Below are 19,294 nucleotides of genomic sequence, written 5' to 3' on the forward strand. Positions count from 1 at the left end.
CATGACATACAAAATTCAAATCTAACCCTAACCAACCTTACTGTCATGCATGTCCTAATAAACTAACCTACACTGGGGGCGCCCCAAGTGGCGAACCATGTAACACGCTGCGTCGCGGCACGGCCGACCCGGGTTCGATTCCCGGACCCGGCGTCATTTGCCGAATGTCTTCCCCCCACTCTGTCTCCCGCTCTTCCTCTCTCTCTCTCGCTCTCTCTCTCTACTGGACTGTCCAGTAGCAAAAAGTGATAAACGCTAAAAAATAAATCTTAAAAAAAAAAAAACTAACCTACACTGTAGCACTCAACACTTTGATGAACATTGTTACTCAGCTGATAGAGTTGTGCCCTTCCTGATGACTTGTCATACAGAACTTGTAAGTCGCTTTGGATAAAAGCGTTCAGCTAAATGACTAAATGTAAATGTAAACAGCGGAGGTGTCGGATCAGAAGATAGAGGCTAATGGGTGTCAAGAGAGTGAATTATTCAAATACCTGATTTCCAAACAGGTTGAATCCATTGATGGCCTCCAGAGCAGCTTTGGCCAAGCCCACAGAACTGTAATGACAGAGGCAGGAAAGGGACATTGCGTTATATAATGTAGGTCATACATGTGGACATATATAATGCTATGTTATTATAGATACATATTGTAGGTCATACATGTGGACATATATAATGCTGTTATTATAGAGACACAATGTAGGTCATACATGTGGACATATATAATGCTATGTTATTATAGAGACATACTGTAGGTCATACATGTGGACATATATAATGCTATGTTATTATAGAGACATACTGTAGGTCATACATGTGGTCATATATAATGCTATGTTATTATAAATACATACTGTAGGTCATACATGTGGACATATATAATGCTGTTATTATAAAGACATAATGTAGGTCATACAGGTGCACATATATAATGCTATGTTATTATAAAGACATATTGTAGGTCATACAGGTGGACATATATAATGCTGTTATTATAAAGACATATTGTAGGCCATACAGGTGAACATATATAATGCTATGTTATTATAGAGACATATTGTAGGCCATACAGGTGGACATATATAATGCTGTTATTATAAAGACATATTGTAGGCCATACAGGTGAACATATATAATGCTATGTTATTATAGAGACATATTGTAGGCCATACAGGTGAACATATATAATGCTGTTATTATAGAGACATACTGTATGTCATACAGGTGGACATATATAATGCTGTTATTATAGAGACATATTGTAGGCCATACAGGTGAACATATATAATGCTGTTATTATAGAGACATATTGTAGGTCATACAGGTGAACATATATAATGCTGTTATTATAAAGACATACTGTAGGTCATACAGGTGAACATATATAATGCTGTTATTATAAAGACATACTGTAGGTCATACAGGTGAACATATATAATGCTGTTATTATAAAGACATATTGTAGGCCATACAGGTGAACATATATAATGCTGTTATTATAGAGACATACTGTAGGTCATACAGGTGAACATATATAATGCTGTTATTATAGAGACATACTGTAGGTCATACAGGTGAACATATATAATGCTGTTATTATAAAGACATACTGTCGGTCATACAGGTGAACATATATAATGCACATGTTTTATGGCAGTAAAATGACAACAGCATCAGGCCCTGTGAAAGTGATTGGGATGGAGAGCGTGATGTAAATCACCCGGAGGACTTGGAATTCTAAAGTGTCGTCTGTGAACATCCAAGAAAGCTGAAGGCTCTACGGTTCTGGTCCGCGGTAGATAATGGATATTTTTTTTTATCAAGGCCCTCTATTGAATTTCATACTGGCTGGCTACAGTGCTCAGGAGAACGGGAATCAATTTCCCTGTCATTCTGTCTGTCTCTCTTCCCCCCTCAGGAGATCTCCCAGGGGGGGGGGGGGGGGGGGGGGGGGGGGCAGAGAGAAAGGAGACGCGGTGATGCAAGCAAGGAGATCCGCTGACATCAGAATGTGTTCAATGCCATTAGCGGAGGATGGATCAATGGTGAAATACAGGTGCTGGTTACTTAGCCTGGAAAATAACTGCTGAAAAGGGCTTTGAATGACACACACACACGTATATGCACACACGCACGCACACACAATATGCTACATCTCAAGGGGTGTAAAAGTATTCTCACACGTACACCCACCCACACACACACACAAACAGCAGTCTGCCACCATTGGTAAGTTGGTACAGCTACACGTGAGCTTTTCAGAAAGGATACTGATTTACTGCTGAACGCTGTCAGCACTTATCAGCGAGATAGAGCGAGAGAGATAGGGATAGATAGGAATAGAGAGAGAGAGAGATATAGAGAGATAGAGAGAGAGAGAGAGAGATAAAGAGAGATAGAGAGAGAGAGAGAGAGAGAGAGAGAGAGAGAGAGAGAGAGAGAGAGAGAGAGAGAGAGAGAGAGAGAGAGAGAGAGAGAGAGAGAGAGAGAGAGAGAGAGAGATTTTTGATTTTATAAAAAAACTTTATTCTTTACTAAAACACTCAAGATGCAACATAAACTTTCAACATTAAAATACTCTACAACCCAAACAACAAAACAAAACAAACAAACAAACAAAACAAAGAAACAAAACACAAAAAAAACAAAACAAATCACAACAAACAAATCAATTAGGGACAACACTGCTTAAACTGAACCAAATTGTCACTTAGAACTTTTCCCCCATATGGAGGGGGGGAAAAAAAACTCTACATGATCCAAAAGTCTGGGTGTATCAACGAGAGACACACCAGAGAGGCACTGTAGCGTCTCTGTCTTCACCTTTCCCCTTTCGGTACAACACAACAGGCCTTTGTGCGTGTCTGACAGACTCCAGTCACCACCCATCTCGTGGATAAAACGGGCCGCTTCGACAGCCGACCCTCCTCCTTCATCCTTATCACGTAAGCTCCATTTCAAGTTTGAAATCGTCCTACCGTCCACCCGTCTTATATCATATGGCATCAATGATGTCAGGGGCCGAAACCAGAGCAGGGGGACCGAGATGCCCTCTGGACCGACATCCTCAGTAGACATTTTGTAACCCTCGCCTCCCCGTCCGAGGCCGCCTTTTCCTTCCCGGTCCAGATGCCGCTCCAACCTCACCTCCCACACCCCCCGTGCGGAGACTGGCAGCCCCCAGTGACTTCCCATCTTCCATCACCCTCCGAGGCTGAGCCAGTAAAATGTTCACACAGTTCCACAAATGCATACGAGTACATGAGATGATCAACCAAAGTCTCAGCCTCCAGGCCTCAGCATCAGGACACCATGAAACGTCCAGTCCTAAGTGACAACACACCAGTCCTGTCAATAAAAAAACTCTCATTTCAGAAATAAAAAATAAAAATAAAACAAAACAAAAACTACACCTATTCCACTCCAGCCCCCTCCACACTGGGGCCCTGTATTACCTTCTGTACAATCTTCCTCATCCTGTATATATCTGTGTCAACAAAACGACCTTCTCCTTTAAACCTCATATGTTCCTTTGCTGCTGCAACAAACAAAATTTTATCTGGAAAAAAATCTTTCACCTCCACACTCTTCCTGTTCTTTGTCAACTTTAAAAACAGTTTCATTGCCTCCATTGAATAGGAATAACCATCTTCCACATATTCATCATCACTTTCCACAAAGTCTGCCCATAAACGCCCCTGCGTACTCTGCGTACTGCTAAGTTCCTCCGTCACATCTGCCTTCTTAGCTTGAGAGCTCGACACCCCAAACACCTCAACCTTCTCCTTCTACCTAGCAACCCCCACCCCGCCGTCCCCCTCCCCCATGTCAATATCCTCTACTTCCTCCACCCCGACCCCCTCAACATCTGCAGCTACCCCAGGTACACTCCCCCATCTGTAACCATTCCCGCCACGACCCCCCCCCCCCTCATCCTCATCCCCTTCTCCAGTCCCTTGTGTCTCAACAGATCCACCCTCCACCTCCGTAATCCTTCCTGCCACGACCCCCCCCCCCCCCCTCATTTCCATCCCCAGCAACTGTCCTCATTACATCAACAGGTTGCTTCGTACCTGCTACACCGGTTCTGTGACCCTGCAGCTGGATACCATCCGCTGTGCTACTGACGGTCTGCACAAGGACACTATTTACATTGCTGGCGGTCTGCAGCGGGACTCTGTTGTCGTCACCGCTCGCTGCTTTGCGCTGCAACACTCTGCCCTCCTCTGTACCACTACTTGCGCTGAGCCCAGCCCCGCGCACCTCCTGGGGCTGAGGCGGAGTTCGCCTTGCCCCTCTCCCCTCACTCTCTACACCTGCACTACGCGCAGCTTCAACTGAGATCACCGTCCCCGTTGCGCTATGCGCATCCGTGACTGGGATCACCGTCCCCGCCGCACTGCGCGCAGGTTGAGACCGTGCGCCTCTCCCCTCTTCCCTCACACAATCTCGGATTAAATGGCCCTCCTCCCCGCAACGGAAACACCTTGAGCTTCCAGAGTTCACAAAAACAACGTAATCAAAATCATCAACTCTTAATTTCAAAACCAAATCAATCTCCTCTCTGTTGTTCTCGAGAATCATTAAAACCTGGCGTCTATGTGACACAACATGTTTTAACAACGGAGACTTGCATCCAGATGACAGTTTTCTTATCGGGGAAATTATCTTCCCATACCTTGCAAGTTGAGTTATCAGTACTTCGTCACTTATGAACGGCGGGATGTTATTTATATTAACCCTTCTGCCTGGTGTGGAGAGATGCTCCACTGTAATAAAAACATCCCCGATATTGATCCCTGATTCAACAACAGAGTGCACCTTCTCAAGGCAATCGAGAAAAATTACAACACTACCGCTCATCCTCGCGGCTGATTTCACACTTTTATGTCCAACGACTTTACCTATTGCCAAGCTGCAATCCTCTACGGACACATTAGAAGCATTAATCTTTATACCATGCTTCCTGCTCATTTTGGCAAACTCCATACTGGCGTCTGACGTCAGCCAGCAAACCAGCCTGGCCGACGCGACTGCCAAACAAACAATACACTCCCACTTAACCCTATACACACCAAAACACACAGCAAACCAACACTACCCTTATAAAACAATACCCCATAAACAAATTACCAAAAGAAAAAAAAACTCACTACACCTCCAACCTCTCCAACCTCTCCAATCTCATTCCCAGCATGCACCGAGAGAGAGAGAGAGAGATAGCGAGATATATAGATATAGAGAGATATAGAGATATAGAGATACTGAGAGGGGGGGCATAACGAGAGAGTCGAATATATATATATAGAGAAAGTGGGGGGAGAGAGACAGACATATAGGCATTTATAAAATCATTATGATAGAGATATAGAGAGAGATAGAGATAGAGAGCTAGATAGAGAGAGATATAGATGGTATGGATATAGATATATAGAGAGATGGAGAGAGAGAGATAGAGATACTGTAGATATAGAGAGATATATAGAGATATAGAGAGAGATAGATAGAGCGAGAGCGAGATAGTGAGATAGATAGAGAGAGCGAGCGAGAGATCGATAGATATAGAGATAAAAAGAGAGAGAGAGAGGAACTTGGGGCAATAATAATGATCAGAGAGGAAATAGGACCAAAACAGCAATCTGATGCAATAGCTCCAGTGGACAGTGAGGAATATACTGCACCACAGATGAGCTATGGACTCGCTGTTGTAGTTATTCTTCATAAGCGCCGAGATGATCGGAATCACCAGAGAATTGTAGAATCTTTATCCATACATTAATTAGTAATGTAAGCCTGATCATGTCCTCCCTGCAGAGACAACTAGAGTCAATTGTCTCTCTTGCTCTAGTGTGAGGTAGAAACATAGTTCATTTTGACCTCACCTAGGGTGTTCAGTAGATCTTCATGTTACAGCTACACACATTATAAAAGACAGCAGGTGAGTCAAACAATTAACCTGTATGTATGTTACCCTGGTCTCAGCACTAAGATATAAAGGTGCCACGTCTAAAATGGTCAGTGTTGGACACGGATCAGTACTATATACTACATATTAGGGATGGGCATTTTGATCGCATGCTATACTCAAGTGATCATGTATTACTCGAAAAGGGGGAAAACAACTTTAAAAAATTAAATAATCAAAAAAAAATCGTACTTCTTTTTGTTCATTCACGTATATATGTTTAAGGAAACCAACAAACAGTTATTTTTGTAATTTCATTGCATTTCCCCCCCCCCGCTTTTTCTCATAGCTACGCGTACTCACGCCCATCCCTACTACATATCTTATTGATGATTGCAAAAAGAAATGATTACTATTAACTGGATGAAACCTGAGCCCCCTACGATTGCTCAATGGAAACAGAAAGTTAAACTTGTACATACGATGGAACACATGACAGCCCAGCTACAGCTGAAGATGCCTCTCTTTGAGAGGAGATGAAGGTCAATTACTAGCTATCTTGGCTTGGGTAGGCTTGGGACACTGCTTTACATTTACATTTACATTTAGTCATTTAGCTGACGCTTTTATCCAAAGCGACTTACAAGTTCTGTACGACAAGCCATCAGGAAGGGCACAACTCTATCAGCTGAGTAACAATGTTCATCAAAGTGTTGAGTGTTACAGTGTAGGTTAGTTTATTAGGACAAGTGCATGACAGTAAGGTTAGTTAGGGTTAGATTTTTTTTATTCAGATAATGGTTGAAGAAGTGCGTCTTTAGTCGACAGCGAATGATTGGACGTGTTTCGGCTGTCCTAACTGGGGTGGTGTGGTATAATATAATGTTCTCATGTAAATATATTCCCCTCCCCTATATCCCCTTACCTGTGCCCCCCCCCCCTATCTGTGGAATAAGACATCCCCCTCCCCTCTCCCCAACCTGTACCCCCCCCCCCCCCCCCCCCCATCTGACCTATCAAATGGGACCACACACCCCCCTTGTTACCTATATAGGTCTCCTCCCGAGATCTATCGAGGTCTTCTTACCTGGGTCATTTCAGCTGATCACCTGGGGGAAGCCCTCAGCCATTCTCTCTATGTATTCTATCTGTTTGGTTAATAAACCTTGTTATTATCCAAACCTCGGTTGACTGAGAACATTCTTCATCAGGATATCTACAAATATCCCACAATTGGCGTCTACGAACTTGTGACGGACTCTTGCGTCCTACCGGCGTGCTGTATTGTTTCAGCTATACAGAGAAAAGTGAGTATAATAGATGGTCGACCAAAAATGTATGGCAAGGAATTAAAACCTTCCCGCTTTTCTCTGTGCCAGGTGAATATTACAGAATGTTGTCAAATATTGAGATCATGGCTGAGTAAGAATAATGTGCATTAATATATCTGATCTGTATTGAGAATCGTACCAGGGAAACGCGTGTACCTGGGTCCTTATCAGCACAGATGTTCTGAGAGGATGGGTTGTCAGTGCTATTCCCGGATTTGAGCTGTTGCCAAACCGAAAGTTAGGGCACAATACAGGTTGTTGGATTGCTAACCCAAGTCTAGCTGATGCAGACTAAAATATAGGCAACAAGGCAAGAAACGTGGGCTTATTAGATGTGATATCCTTGAAAACGCTACTCTGTTAAAAACGTTCTGTGATTCCTTTGCAAAGAGGCGGGAAGTTAGGACCGAGAAGCTGATGGAATCATAATTAGAAATTACCAGAGTAGCGTCATAATATTCATTGTTTCAACCTCAAACTAAGGCCACAATCTCTTCCATTCCTGAAAACGATGTATTCGGATTAAATTAACCAATTGATCATACAGATAAGCGGGAAGCTGATTACGCGATGTCCCGGTGTAGTACGCCATACTACACTAAACGGGACATTAGTCGCGAGTTGAAGAGACCGAGAGTATGATTAAACGGTATATTCACATCTAATATATCGCTGGTAAATTTCGAAGTCAGGTTCGGTCGTTATGACTTTAATAACGATGTATAGGTATATCAAGGGTATAAATGCATTGTCGCAGCAGAGTGCTGGTCGACTAAACGAACAGCGATCCAATACAGTCAGATATATACACACGTTAACTTATATGTATTAATGTTTGTTTGTCTGTTTAAAGTCTCGTTTGTACGTGCACAGTATGCCGACTGATATCGCGCCGAGCAATGAGAGACAAGTTAACATTATGGGAATAACATTGGGGTACAACTCGCGCGACATGTAACGTCCGGTTGGAAATTATAGTTTATCGTTTCTATTGGTTTACGTTTCTCTATGCACAAGTGACGTTCATTCGGTTACAAAACGCTGGTTTTAAGTAAATTCCAGGCTATTGAGAGCTCGCAGAACTAGTACTGCAGGATTGCAAAGCGTTATTTCCGAGGCGAATGGGAACGCACGAACGTCGCTTGGAGCGATGACGTCACGCTATGCGCGCCGTGGAGTTATGGTTTTGTTGTGAGCCTATCCATAGGCGAACGTAAAGTTTAATATGCCCGAGGGCGAGGGTATATGAAATCCACGTATAGTATATGTTAATTGTATGTGTAAATACATGCTACAAGGGGGTAATATAATATGGTCATTCAATAACTGAACTGAACTGTGAGGATCCAACGTGAACACGGCAGCTTTTTCCGGTAAGTATAAAATCCTAATGTAGCTGCATGACATAACTATCTTCTCATTCGCAGTGAATTATAGCTATCCCATATCGCTTGAGTGATTGGTTTTCATTACTGTACACGTTATAAGTCACATAAAGCTAATTGCAATGTCTGTTTCAGAATTATAATGCATCTGTGGGCGTACCGGTCATACTGACCAATACGGGAAGCTAAACAAACACTTCCGGTTTGCGGTATATGGCAGTACAGGAATTGTAGTCCACATAAACAGCGTTAGATTAGACTTTATAAGCTTTTAATGTTGAAAACTTGGGCACAAACAACATAGATTATGGTTAAAAAAACAAGATGTTTAGGTTAACAAGTAGGTTATATTCACTTGAGTTAATGTGTTTATCTAAAGAACCAATGAAAGATAACTAGGCCTTTCCATTGTAAGACATTTTTAAACATGATTCAAAATGTGTTGTTCCACATTATTATGGTGCTTGTGTACATATGCGATATGATTGATAAAAGATAACACTATATCATTACATCCTAGGATGGGATGGATGAGAACTAGCTGATGTTTTTGTTAAGCTCACAGACAATCAAGGAGAACCCACTCAGATGGTCTTAGAGGAGTGGGAAATTAACATTTTTTTGTGTTTACAGGAGAGGCAGACTGAGTTAACTCTAAATTGAATTACAAAGCAGTGTTTAAACACTCACTCAAACCAGCTGAGGACGATGTGGAGTTGAAATACAATGCAAATAGCCAGAGAGGACTCTGACCAGACGCAACTTAGTATCTCCACTATACTTAGTATAGTAGGAAGTATCGCTTTAGATGCAGATTTTCTCTTTGTTACCACAAGACTCAACCGAAGATGGTGTAGAATTGAGAGACAATCGATTGACCATTTAAAACAAATCTGCATCCAAACACCCACATGTAAATTTCTTTTACAGGAACGCCAACGATAACAGACGCTATTCAGAGTGGGCACTTGAAACCCACAGGGTATGGCGTGAGGGAGACAAAGCAATGCAAATGCCTACACTCTGACCACATGCTTGGTGGACTCACCTAACAATGGATAACAACAGAGAACCACTTATTCAACATGAATCAGACACAAATGATGAATTTGCAGTCATGAAAGTACCTAATTCCCATACTAACAAAATAACTAACCAGTGTTTTCATCATCTATTTTCAAGAAGGCACACAAATTAGAGATATAATTTCTGAATGAAACCAGACAAAGTAGAAGTGCCCGAGATGAAAGATATGATGAAAACAACTTCACTTAAAATCTCCTCCTTCTATTCTCTGCTTATAACCAATAACATACATGACTATTCTTTGAACAAACTAATACATTTCCATGACTGCAAAATATCAACCACCAAAATTGGAGCACAATTATCTAAATGTACAAGGTATACACGTACATTGATCATTTAGCTGACACTTTTATCCAAAGCGACTCACAGATTCTGTGCGACGGGACATCAGGAAGAGCACAACTCTATCAGCTGAGTAACAATGTTCATCAAAGTGTTGAGTGCTACAGTGTAGGTTAGTTTATTAGGACAAGTGCATGACAGTAAGGTTAGTTAGGGTTAGATTTAATTATATCAGTTGGAAGCAAGATAATCATTTACACAATGATTATCAAAATGCACAAGGTATATTAGAGGTAATTAAATTAATGCTACCTAAGAGTAGACGAGAAAATTAATGATTGTTTCATGCAAAATTAACTGGCTGCCTAGATTTTATGTTTTTCCCCATGCTAAATTATGACGAGCCACACTGAGACGTGAAGAACAACCGAGAAGTCATGGCGAGGTAAGTATCTTGAAGAAGCACACCATCGTACGCGGCCTGAGGTAAGGTCAACTTCAATTTAATATCACAGACTATGAAGACAAAGAGCTATTTTATCTGATTCAAGACTTTGGCCATTCATTTACAATTTTATTTAAAGCCTAATGCTGTAAGATCTAGTTAGATACAAGATCTGATAAGATTGTAGTGAATGTGACCTTCTTGACATAAGGAATCACTGCTAATGCAATCGGCTTGCATTTCCTATTTTCAATTAAGTGATTTTATTTACAATGAATTGAATTAATCCCAAAATGATTTTCCTCTTTAGCAGAAAGGCGTTGAATCATTTATATGAGGAGGTTTTCTAAGGCAATTTTATCATCCTCAGATCATATTGGTGAGAGGACACGACAAGTGAGAAGGAGTGAGACGATGCGTGACCTGAACCACGAACGACGGCAGGACCAGGCAGAGAGGAACACAACCCAGCGACCTGAGCGACCCACGACAACATAGGACCACCAGGGACGCCGCCAAGGAGCTGCGGACACAACCAGGACGACGACAGCAACCGTGGGAGAGCCGCCATCCAACCCAGCCACACAACACAGACGTCCCCAAAGGAAGGGGAGCAGAGACAGAAAGGACGACATGCAGCCTCACCCCGGCGGCCCGCGGCAGACCATCTACAGAAGGGAACCAGAGCCCTGACCATCAAGATGGATTCCGATGACAAGATTGCCATCCGTGTGAGAGAGAGCGTCCTCTGACTAGCCACTACACCGGCGGGCCCTCGCCCTCCATCAAGTGGTACCGCAATGACGAGGAGAGGACATCGAAACCAGCACAACACATTCAAAAACGCCCTGACCACCATGTCTCTAGGCCTGATGGGGGCCAAGCGTGAGCACAGTGGCGGATGTGTGGTGGTGATGGAAAGCAGCGCAGGCTCCAGGAAAAGAGTCTGCAAGGCCACAATAGTTGACCGCCCCACTACTACAGGTGACCCTTGACAGAAAATGAACGGCGACCAGTGAATATTCCCGACTGCATCGTCAACAAGAGACACATCATCAGAGACCTGTGAACCAAGAGACTTCTGAACACACAGTGTCCACATTGTTATGTATTTATTTAATTTTTATGTGTTACTGTTTGGCCCTGCCACACGACCGACAGAGAACACCTTGTCAACAAAGACGCAACATCATTCAGATTAATACCTTCACAAGCAGGAAACCTTTCACACAATTGTATGTATCTGCAAAACGATGAACTAGGGATGTGATGAAAAGAAATCAATGAGAAAGCATTAACAATGGTTAGTAATAATGAGCTAAAATGTATTGCTGAAGGAAGAAGTGGTCACATGAGCACATTACATCACATTTGAATTACTTAAGTTACAAAATTGCCTGATTCTAAGTAAAGATCAATCTTTCAATCACAGATGAAAGTGACACTCAAACTCAGGTTAAATACAACTGGATCCTAAGTAATTTCATCAAGAATCATTATAAATTGTGCATATATATATTTTTGAACAGTTTCCCATAATCAATCATGTTAGTTTTATTAACCACTAGGTTAACGGTTGTTTAAATGTTTTTGTACACATTAGCCACTAAGTTAATGCTTATGTGTAAATCCTATTCCTAATAATTATGCACACGATTTTGTGTTTTCACCCTGTGCACTCTGACCACACAGAGACAGTGCATGTATTTAATTGGTTTATTACTATGCCTGTATGTACAACCATGACATTAGCTCCCCTGAGTCACGACATGAACGACTGAAGGTATGCCAAGATATGTGCACAGCTATAGCCTCTAATGATTATGTTAATTATTGTTTGATATCAGAGTTGAGGACCACTCAGTGATATAGGTATTTTGAGCGATTAATAAAAGAAAAGGGTTATATCTATTCCCACATCTCTGATATCAAAATAACACAGACCGCAGTCCAGTCAATCATGTCATGAATCATATATGTAAATAATACTATTTTAAACGGTTACGCCAACCAACAGATCACATTGGCCAAAATTTTCATTATTTTAATTGTTTTCTATTTTATTCATTATCTAATAACCGATGGATTACATCGGTCCCATTCTTGTACCATACCTATTCACTTTTACCTGTTCCAAACAACCCTGGTATATTATACATTAATCTCACCCACATTATAAGAAAGAAAAGGGAGTATTGTGGTATAATATAATGTTCTCATGTAAATATATTCCCCTCCCCTATATCCCCTTACCTGTGCCCCCCCCCCTATCTGTGGAATAAGACATCCCCCTCCCCTCTCCCCAAACCTGTACCCCCCCCCATCTGACCTATCAAATGGGACCCCCCCCCCCCTTGTTACCTATACCCCCCCCCCTATCTGTGGAATAAGACATCCCCCTCCCCTCTCCCCAAACCTGTACCCCCCCCCCCCCATCTGACCTATCAAATGGGACCACACACCCCCCCTTGTTACCTATATAGGTCTCATGTATGTAAATAATTCTATTTTAAACTGTTATGCCAACCAACAGATCACATTGGCCAAAATCTTCATTATTTTAATTGTTTTCTATTTTATTCATTATCTAATAACTGATGGATTACATCGGTCCCATTCTTGTACCATACCTATTCACTTTTACCTGTTCCAAACAACCCTGGTATATTATACATTAATCTCACCCACATTATAAGAAAGAAAAGTGAGTATTGTGGTATAATATAATGTTCTCATGTAAATATATTCCCCTCCCCTATATCCCCTTACCTGTGCCCCCCCCCCCATATCTGTGGAATAAGACATCCCCCTCCCCTCTCCCCAAACCTGTATCCCCCCCCCCATCTGACCTATCAAATGGGACCACGCCCCCCCCTTGTTACCTATATAGGTATCCTCCCGAGATCTATCGAGGTCTTCTTACCTGGGTCATTTCAGCTGATCACCTGGGGGAAGCCCTCAGCCATTCTCTCTATGTATTCTATCTGTTTGGTTAATAAACCTTGTTATTATCCAAACCTCGGTTGACTGAGAACATTCTTCATCAGGATATCTACAAATATCCCACAGTGGGTAGTTCATTCCACGATGAGACAGGGTGGAGGGAAATATACATGTGTGTATTATGGGTACGTATATATAGAGGGACATGTGTAGGTATATTTGTGTAGGCGGGAATGCTTTGGAGGAGGGACCCAATCTCAAGGTTATTTATTTATAAATGTTTACTTTATTTTATTTTGTCTGTACTGTCATATTGTATTGCTGTTGGCAATAAAGTTAGTCAAATAATAGCTGCGTTACTTGTATATGAAGACCAGCACTGTAGAAAGCATAGACCGTATGACTTTTAGGGGCGTCAGCAGCAGGTGTGGTTAACATGAGTCGATCCTCAGGTCAAAGGTCAAAGGTCACTTGGGCCAGCAGAGACCACCTCGTTAAATACGAGGAAAAACAGGATACCACTTGTTGGTTTGTTGGCGTTACGTGATAACGTCATACCATTATTATTTTAGAATCGTCATCAAATATGAAATTATTCAAATGGAATATGATCATTGAAAGAAGTAGTTTGTGTGACCTATTTTATACGCAACAAGCACATATGGAACAATGTTCTATTTTATATGTAACAAGCACATATGGAACAAGGTTCTATTTTATATGTAACAAGCACATATGGAACAATGTTCTATTTTATATGTAACAAGCACATATGGAACAAGGTTCTATTTTATATGTAACAAGCACATATGGAACAAGGTTCTATTTTATATGTAACAAGCACATATGGAACAAGGTTCTATTTTATATGTAACAAGCACATATGGAACAAGGTTCTATTTTATACGCAACAAGCACATATGGAACAAGGTTCTATTTTATATGTAACAAGCACATATGGAAGGGCGGCTGGGTGGCACAGCGGACATTGCGCTTGTCACCAACGCAAGAGACACCGGGTTCGAATCGGGCTGTCGGCATTGCCTGCGGCTTGGGCCGGCCGTCATACTAACTCAATTGGCAGAGTTAGCGGTTGGGAAGTCGAAGGGTGGTAGTCTGGTCGTTGTAAAGAGTGACTTCTACAGGTCGGTCGGGGCGCCTGCACAGCAAAAGACAGGAAAATGGCGGGGGTAGTGTGAGCCTCCCACACGTTACACCTCGCCAAAATGAGAGTCCGTGCTGGCAGGTGAAAAGATGTGACTGGCTGCCTCCACATGTATCGGAGGGGACACGTGATGCAAGGCTTCTATCCTCCCTAAAACCGGCCAGTGGGGGGCATATGCGAGCAACGTTCAAGACAGGGGAGGGATAATTGGCACAAGAGGTCAAATTGGGGTGGAAAAAAAAAAATAAAAATCACAGAAAAGAGAAAAAAGTTGATAAAAAAAAACAAGCACATATGGAACAAGGATCTATTTTATACGCAACACATGGAACAAGGATCTATTTTATACACAACGCATATGGAACAAGGAAGGATCAATTGTTTTTTGTTGCTATCACAATGTATAATCTCCACCAGGCGGAAGCGACCCAAAGAACAATTGCACATGTGTGTGTTCCTGTGCAGGGGCGTCATTTTGGGCACTCGCCATACCTTGGCAAATAAAAATGTAAAAAAAATTATCAATTTTCTTTATGTTGATTTAGAATTCGAATGTCAACATTATGAACGAAGCTTCGAACTATTCGGTACAGCCCTAGCATGTTTTGATATAGACAATTATCTCACTTTTACTAGGTGACTTTTACTGTGACTAACTGAAATATGCCCAAAAAAAAGGAAAATGGACATAGGGACGTTTTTTAATCAAAGGGCAGCAGAGACAAGTGATACAGGGACACAGGTAAGGTCTGGCTTAGTGATTATAATAGTGCAGTTCAGAATTCAGTAACCCATACTTTTTGTGAATGTGTTTTTGATACTACATTCTGTTGAACACACACACCTCAAAACCGTACCTAAGGAAAATTGGCTCAATTGCAAGAAAAGTAATAGACAGTTATGATATTACATTCTGCATAATTTGTATGCAAAATATTGTGGTTCCCTGCTTTAGTCTGTTGACACATTTCTATACTAAAAATACTTGTGTAGTCCTGTGTCATACCTAAATGTCATATAACTGAATTGTATAGAAACAACTCACCAAAAGTGACTATTGCACAACTGATTTGACAAAAAAAATCCACCAACGGGGGGAAACCCCCCCATTCACCCCCACCCTCCTCGCCATACCTTGCCTTTTACTGAAATGACGCCACTGTTCCTGTGTGTGTTCCTGTATGTGTGCCGCCCATCGCATGTGTGTGTGTGATGATTAAAGACTTCTTACAAAAGTCCAGTTATAGATCATGTATTCAGTTGTGTGTGTGTGTCTGTCTGTCTGTCTGTCTGTCTGTCTGTCTGTCTGTCTGTCTGTCTGTCTGTCTGTGTATGCGTGGTTCCATCTGTCCACAGCTAATCTCACAAACTACAGGGCAGGTATGCTGCACATAGGCTGACAGCAGGCCAAGGACATACATTGTAACTGAGGGGTACAATTCCCTGACTGTATTGATAAGTATGGTATTATTAAACCACTACCGCTTGTACTTTAACTTCTGGCCATCCAGTACATGATATAGATATGATGAACACTTTCCCACCTGATGAAACGAAGTCCACACAAATGTATAAATCGAATATTTTATATAGCAAAGGGTATATACAACGTTCACTTAATGACATTTATGATTTGAAGTGCACTTGTAAGGCAAATGAGTATTCGTAGGTAAATCAACATTGAATGTCCAATCTCTGGTTACGCAGGGAGCAAGTATACAACCTGGTTCTTTAGGGAACTATAGCGATGGTACTTAAATGATTATAGCTGGATACACTAAAGGGGGGGGGGGGGGGGTCCCGCTGGTTGTAAGTCAGTAGGGGGGGGGGGTATGAGAGCCGCTGGCGGTATCCCATCTGGCCGACGATTTCTTGGGAGAATTCAGAGTGCTGAACACGGTGCCCACAGAACCTCGGTCCACAGATGAATACAGCTGGACCCTCTGGTGGACGGTAGCTGCCGGTCCACAACGAAGAGACGTGAGGCGACCTCACTCGGGGTAGAGCGCCGTCTCACCTGGACTCCTCTCCGGGGGGTAGTTCCAACACTCAGCAGTGTTGGCCGTTATCCATGGAATAATCAAAGCACCCAAAGCATGTAGATAATCCAAGCCGCGGAAGGCTCGCCGTCGTCCGGGTAAAGTAATCCAATGTACAGGTCCACTCGTCCTGGCCCAGAGCTCCTCGGATGCAAGCACCACACGTGGTCTGCCCAGCCTGGTTAAGACTCCAGATAACGTCAGGAACGATGGGGGTACTGCTCACTTTATAACTCTAACCGAACGATGCACCATACATAATAGACTATTATTAACTTAATAGAAATACGTCCCACTCGACGGTATAGTGCCAAACTATGACAATTCAACTATTAATCCACACGATGTCTCAATGCCTATTCTGAGGCCAAGTAGGCCTTACTGCACCACACGTGCGTCGTGGGTGAGGCTTCACGTCTGTTACTAGGTTGGAGGGTAAAGGACTAATGGACTAAAAAAAAGTTCTACTTTACTTGCGCCATATATATATGCGCTGTGAACAAATAGTACCATTCGTATTTCGCCAGACGTATTCCTACGCGGAACCGGGCTTGCCACGACATGTTTGTCGGCACGATTGAACTTGAACCAAGGGGCATGGCTGCTGGCGCCAGGTTCTCGTCCAATGGTAGAATGAAACTATTATGGGCTGTTAGTAGACTAAAGGGATATTCAGTGCATATTGTACAAGGAATATACAGGGGATATCAAACGATATACAAATACTATTAAATATATATCCATAAATAAATATATATATTCGGTTTAATCTGATCCTTCACAACAGCCGCCCCCTAATTAGTCCCACCTAATTAGCTAAGCAGAGACAGATTAACCGCACTGTCTACCACTCAAGGTCCGCTGTAAGGGTCAGTCAACTCACAAAGTCATGGGGTCATGGTCATCATCGATAGTGTCTGGGAGTCGGGGCAGTTCTATTAGCCTCGCCACGGGTCGTGTGTAAGTTCGCCCTTGGACGAGCACTTCAGCTGCTCGGACCTTGCCATCGGCACCGGTGATCACTTTGCTCACGCGGCCAGCCGGCCACATAGCTCTGGGTAGTGACTGGTCGATAATCATGACGACTGTTCCTTCTGTCAAATTGTCTCTCTCTTTTACCCACTTCTGGCGGGTCTGTAGAGACGGTAGGTAGTGGAGTAGGAAGCTGCTCCAAAACTTGTCAGCTAGCACTTGACTGTACCTCCACATTCTTCGGCCGTTCGCTTCTTCAGGCCTGTACATTGTCTGGGGTAGCGCGGGGTCCAGCCGCCCCATTAAGAGTGTGTTGGGGGTGACTGGGTCGACATCTGCTACATCACTGGAGACGTAGCCGAGGGGCTTGGAGTTCAATACTCCCTCGATCTCCGTGAGGACTGTCATTAGGACTTCTTCCGCCACAGTCTGGGCCCCAAGCACGGCGTACAGGGCTGTCTTTATAGAACGTACTTCTCGTTCCCAGGTTCCACCGAAGTGGGGTGCGTTCGGGGGATTAAACTGGAAGTCAATCTGGGATGGAGCGAGGTGGGTCTTAAGTTCTGGGCCCATAGCTTGGAAGCTCTCTCTCAGCTCTCTTTCTCCGCCTTTGAAGTTTGTCCCGTGATCAGACAACAATGTAGACGGTTTTCCTTTCCGTGATGTGAATCTTCGGAAGGCCATAAGGAATGAGTCTGTGCTCATGGTCGGAAGGAGTTCGATATGTATCGCTCTGGTGGTCATGCATTTGAATACAATACCCCACCGCTTCTCGGTTCCTCTTCCTCTCTTTATATACAACGGGCCAAAACAGTCCATGCCTGTGGAGTGGAATGGCTTGTCGCCGAGTCGGAGGCGACAGGGAGGTATGTCAGCCATCCGGGGTATGCTGGGCTGCGCGCGCCACTTTCGGCAGTCTAGACAGGTTAGCTGGAAGCGTCGCACCGCTTCTCTTCCTTGAAGTATCCAATAGCGACGTCTGATCTCCGCGAAGACTCTCTCTGCTCCTGCATGGTGTACATCCTCGTCGTATTTCTTTATGATCAGCTCTGTGACCTTGTGTCGGCTGTTCAAGACTATCGGGTACTTAACGTCATCCGGTAGATCGGGGGCTCTCCGCAGGCGACCACCCACTCTGATGAGATTATGGGCGTCACTCTCGGGTGCCAGGTGGAGCAGTCTGCTGTCTGATGGGACGGGCTTTCCTCCCTGTAGACAGTCTAGCTAATCAGGGAACGAGTCTCTCTGGGCTCGTTGTAGTAGAAGAAGTTCTGCTTCTTCGTAGTCAGCTGCTGAAATGTCAGTGGTGGACTGAATCTCTGGGTGGTGCCACAGGAATGTCTTTAGCTGCGCACTCTGTAGGGTAATGCAGTCATCTATGTTGGGGTCTGTGGAGGCGACTGTGCTCAGTCCACAGAACATAGGTTTCTTGTTCTCAGCCTCCTCTGTACTTGCTTCCCGTGGGGTGGGCGTAGGCCACTCTTCTTCCGGGAGCTTGAGGAATTCTGGTCCGTCACTGTAGATGTTGCAACGGGTGAGGTCATCCAGGGACATTCCCCGGGTGATGACGTCAGCTGGGTTGTGTTTGGTGTCCACATACCGCCAGCTCGCTGCTTCTGTTAACTCTTGAATCTCGGTGACTCTGACTCCCACAAAGACCTTGTATCTGCATGAATCAGACTTGATCCATGTGAGTACTGTCGTGGAGTCTGACCACAAGATTGTTCTGTGCACC

The 19,294-nt window shown here is 43.3% G+C and overlaps 1 protein-coding gene across 1 annotated transcript in view; it reads right to left on the reverse strand.

The window, feature by feature from the left end:
- Window positions 1-19,294, reverse strand: part of phkb (phosphorylase kinase, beta) — a gene marked incomplete at its 5' end in the record, with an annotated part of 318,550 nt that overhangs the window by 213,806 nt on the left and 85,450 nt on the right. The window contains 1 exon segment of the mRNA XM_084307537.1: window positions 495-558. Within this exon segment, the coding sequence (XP_084163663.1) occupies window positions 495-558 (64 nt within the window).

Source organism: Notolepis coatsorum, assembly GCF_963971535.1.
Source record: "Notolepis coatsorum genome assembly, chromosome: 2".
NCBI classification, from domain to species: Eukaryota; Metazoa; Chordata; class Actinopteri; order Aulopiformes; family Paralepididae; genus Notolepis; species Notolepis coatsorum.